Source organism: Mirounga angustirostris, unplaced genomic scaffold (genome assembly GCF_029215605.1).
Source record: "Mirounga angustirostris isolate CCGP_5_RB_7025 unplaced genomic scaffold, mMirAng1.0.hap1 SCAF_1, whole genome shotgun sequence".
NCBI lineage: Eukaryota > Metazoa > Chordata > Mammalia > Carnivora > Phocidae > Mirounga > Mirounga angustirostris.
The window spans coordinates 119,463,745-119,468,536 of record NW_026991709.1 but is presented as its reverse complement, the minus strand read 5'-3'; the positions used below and the strand labels follow the sequence as shown (position 1 = coordinate 119,468,536).

The following is a 4,792-nucleotide window of genomic DNA, read 5'->3' as shown; positions in this document are numbered from 1 at the left end:
ATCTCCCATTAATCCCACTTATAGCCTCCACTTAATTGGAACATTAAATCTCAACGGTGAAAGTCACTACAGTTCCTTTGCTGTGTGATTATTTTTGTAGCTGAAGATGGCAGTGGGCACTCATCATTAAAACATCTAGAGCAGGGGTGCCTGGGTGGCTCAGTTGGTTAAGCATGTGCTTAACCTGCTTCTCCCTCTGCCTGCCGCTCCCCCTGCTTGTGCTCTCTCTCTCTCTCTGGCAAATAAATAAATAAAATCTTAAAAAAAAAAAAAAAAAGACATCTAGAGCAGTGCTGTCTACTAGAAATACAATGTAAGCCAGAATATAATTTTAAATTTTCTAGTAGCTTCATTTAAAAAAGTAAAAAGAACCAATGATATTAATAAAGTATCTTATTTGATCCAATATATACAAATTATCAACTCAATATGTAAGCAATGTAAAATTATCAGTGAAATATTCTGTACTCCTTTTTCATTCTAAGTCTTTTAAATCTGATGGATATTTCACACAGCACATCTCAACCTGAAAATCTCATGATCAATTTTTTTTTTGAGATAAAACTAAAATGAGATTTATTTCAATAAAAAACAACTGATAGTTGAAAACACATCAGGATGTGGATACCCTTTTCTAATTTTTCTAATATTTTAGTTGACTGACAAATGCACAGAAGTATTCCAAATAATGGGGGTGGAGGGATGGGTTAAATGGGTGAAGGGTATTGAGGACACTTGTGATTAGCACTGGGGTGTTATATGTAAGTGATGAATCACTAAATTCTACTCCTGAAACTAATATTACACTATATGTTAACTAACTGGAATTTAAATAAAAACTTGAAACAAGAAAGAAAGAAAGAAAGAAAGAAAGAAAGAAAGAAAGAAAGAAAGAAAGAAAGAAAGAAAGAAAAGAAAAGAAAAGAAAAGAAAAGAAAGAAAGGGAGAAAGGGAGGGAGGGAGGAAGGAGGAAAGAGAAATGAAAAAAGGAAAGAAAAAGAAAAAAAGAAGTATTCCAAATAAGAGTTGGGACGGCCAGAAATGTTGTAGAAAAAGTGTCCACATTCAGTGGAAAGCTAGATTAGATGTCTTTCGGGGCCCTTGCAAGGCTAAGACTTTCAGATTCTTTTAGAGAATGCCAGTCACTTTAATTAACATAGTTGAAAGAACAAATTCCATGTTATAGTGTTAAGCTACAAAAACTTTGCAATATTAGTTCCAAAAACACTAAATAAAAATTTTACTTTAAATTTGCTATTTAAATGACATATTAAAGACTGAAACAAAAAATAACAAAACAGAATTCTTATTACATCATGGTGAGATTCTTCTCAAGCTGTAGAACAGTTTCCTTAAAGGCAGAATCCTCTGCCCAATTGGCTTTACTTCCTAAAATGAGGTTCTGAAACACATGTTGAATAACTGTCGTAATTTGTATCTCCATCTGCAGGTTTTGTTGTATGGTCTTTATCTTGTCTGAATTTTCCATACTGGCCAAATCATCTTTCTGTTTGTTCTTTTCAGTCTGTATTTCTAAAAGCTTACTTTCTGAAGCTTGTTTTAATTGTAATCTCTTCTTTCTAACATCAAGTAGTTTTTCCTCCAAATCCCAAGATTCCTGTTGTGATTTCATTATTAATTTGTTTAGCTTTAATACGTGTTTCATGTTATCCATGAGCACACTAGTCTTGGGGTTAATCTTCTCCAGGTTTTTTTTAAGTGCAGTCGAAAGTTGCATCCTGTCTAATGCAAGCTTTTTTATTTCAAAAGCAATTTTCACATCTTCAATTTCATTTTCCAGGTCTTCAATTTTAGCTTCAATTTCCTTATCTTGCATGATTTGTTCTGGAGTTTTTTCTTCATTTGCATCAACTACTGATTTATATTCCAAGAGTTGTTGTTTTGTCTGTGCTCTCAGCCTGAGCAGCAGGGTCAAGCGGTCCTCGGGACGCGCCGTCTGGGCGCCGGTGACCTGTGGTGACCCGCCTTCCTCGCCTCCCGCTCCGGAGTCCGCGGGCTCGGTGACCGCTTGCTCTCTGGGTTGCTTCTCCATTCTCCAATTCCTCCGGTGCCTCATGATCAATTTTTATCAGAAATACTTGATCTCTATATTTTATGAAACTCACAGTTGAAAAAGTAAATCATATACTCAAATTCTTCTAAATATACTTAAACGTTTTCTAATAATTGAGCCAAGTTTCGGTTTTTAAATATAAATTGAAATTAAATGAAATTAAAATTCAGTTCTTCAGTTGTACTAACCACATTTTAGGTGCTCAGTAGTTACATACAACTAGGGACTACCATACCGAACAGAGTAGCTCCACTTAAATCCACAACACAGAACTGCCATGCATTGTTCCCTGGGATTGGTTTCTAGCAACAACTGGGCAACACTGCAATATTACACAGCACTTGTTCTCTCCTGTTAAGCTCTCTAAACAACAGGGAAACAAGATCTGTAATTTCTCCATGCTGGCTGCCTGCAAAGGTGACCCTCCTCAGGATCATCCACCTAGAGGAAATGGCTGATCTCCTGTGACCCCCAAAGAGCCACCAGGAAGAAGATAGGGTCTTTTTTGGCCAACACAGTTTCCAAAGGGCAAAGTTTCCAAAAAAGTCCCAAAGGTTGTAATATTTCCATACTGCCTATCAAATTCATAAATAAGTCTTTGTTGGCTTTGTCCTTAAAATAAATTTTAGTTGGAGGATTCACACTCCCCAATTTTAAAACCTACTACAAAGCTATAGTAATCAAGATAATGTAGTAACTGGCATAAGGAGATTATATATAATAATATATAATTATATATATACATTTATGTTATATAGTATATATAGCATACATATATACTACTATACTATAGTATACTACTATACTATAGTATACTACTATATAGTAGACTACTATATTATGTTATATAGTGTGTGTGTGTATGTGTACATATATATACATATAATCTTTTATTCACTTGCAAAAGCCTCCTAATTGGTTTTCCTGCCCTCATTCTTGCCCACTATAACCCATTCTTCACACAGCAGCCAACCCAATTTGTATATATGTGTGTGCATGCACATGTATGTGAGGGGGGTTTTTTAAATGTATTTATTTATGATGTGTCTAACTTATTTTATAATAATTCCATGCTCATTAAAAAGTTGCAAAAATAGTACAAAGATTCCCATGTACCCTTCACCAAGCTTCCCCATCTATGTAACCATAGAATAATCAACACCAACACCAAGAAATTTATACTATCCTATTAGCTAATCTACAGACCTTACTTAAATTACACTAGGTGTCCCATCACTGTCCTTTTTCTGCTTCAGAATCCAATCCAGGACCCATATTACATTTAGTTGTCTTGCCTCCTTAGTCTCCACCAATTATAGAGAGTTCCTCCGTCTTTCTGTGTCTTTTATAACCTTGACACCTTTCAAGAATACAGGCTAGTTATTTTGTAGAATGCCTCTCTATTTTGATTTATCTGATGTTCATTCATGATTAATTTCAAGTTATGCATTTTTGGCAAGAACACCACAGAAGTGGTGTTGTTGTGTGCTCTTCTTGGTCATCTTATCAGAAAGCACATGGTGTAGATTTTTCCATTACTAGTGATCACTTGGTTAAGGGGGTGTCTCCAGGTTTCTCCTCCATAAATTCACGAGTTTTCCCTTTGTACAAAGAATCCTGTGGGAGATACTATGAGACTATGCAAACAGTCCTCTTTCTTATCATGCTTTTGCCCACTAAATTTAGTATTGGTTGATGATTCTTGTGTGCACAGATTATTACTATGGAGTTTGTCAAATGATGATTTTCTACATCCATCATTTCTTCTATGTTAATTAATTAATCTCCTGTAAGGAAGAGCTGTTCGTTTTATTTATTTATTTATTTGTTTGTTTGTTTATTTATTTATTTATTTATTATACATGGGTATTTATTTTATTCTTTTTTTTTTAAGATTTTATTTATTTATTTGACAGAGAGAAAGATAGCGAGAGCAGGAACACAAGCAGGGGGAGTGGGAGAGGGAGAAGCAGGCTTCCCGCCGAGCAGGGAGCCCGATGCGGGGCTCGATCCCAGGACCCTGGGATCATGACCTGAGCCGAAGGCAGACACTTAACGACTGAGCCACCCAGGCGCCCCTATCTTTTTTTTTAAAAAAGATTTTTATTGGGCGCCTGGGTGGCTCAGTTGGTTAAGCGACTGCCTTCGGCCCAGGTCATGATCCTGGAGTCCCGGGATCGAGTCCCGCATCGGGCTCCCTGCTCGGCGGGGAGTCTGCTTCTCCCTCTGCCCCTCCTGCCTCTCATGCTTTCTGTCTCTCAATCTCTCTCTCTCAAATAAATAAATAAAATAATTTTAAAAAATTAAGAAAAAAGATTTTTATTTATTTATTTGACAGAGAGAGAGACAGCGAGAGCAGGAACACAAGCAGGGGGAGTGGGAGAGGGAGAAGCAGGCTTCCCGCCACGCAGGGAGCCTGATGTGGGGCTCGATCCCAGGACTCTGGGACCATGACCTGAGCCGAAGGCAGACGCTTAATGACTGAGCCACCCAGGCGCCCCTATTTATTTTATTCTATGAGATATAATTCATATTATCACTCTTTATTTTATTGTATCAATTGTCCTAGATTTGGTCATTGGGAGCTCTTTCAATTGGCTCCTTTGCCTTTTGAAACACTCCCCATCTCTTCCTAAATACTTCTCTGCCTTCTGGCACTGCAAAATATTCCAGGCTCATCCTGTACTTTCCCTGGCCCAGGCCAGCAGCCTCATCTTC

General features: G+C 37.2%; 1 protein-coding gene across 1 annotated transcript; it reads right to left on the bottom strand.

The window, feature by feature from the left end:
* Positions 1–1,000: 1,000 nt before the first annotated feature.
* Positions 1,001–2,066, bottom strand: LOC123842478 (centromere protein H). Its single transcript, XM_045871790.3, has one exon. The coding sequence runs from the start codon at positions 2,051–2,053 to the stop codon at positions 1,310–1,312; it is 744 nt and encodes a 247-aa protein (XP_045727746.1). The 5' UTR covers positions 2,054–2,066; the 3' UTR covers positions 1,001–1,309.
* Between the last annotated feature and the right edge of the window lie 2,726 nt (positions 2,067–4,792).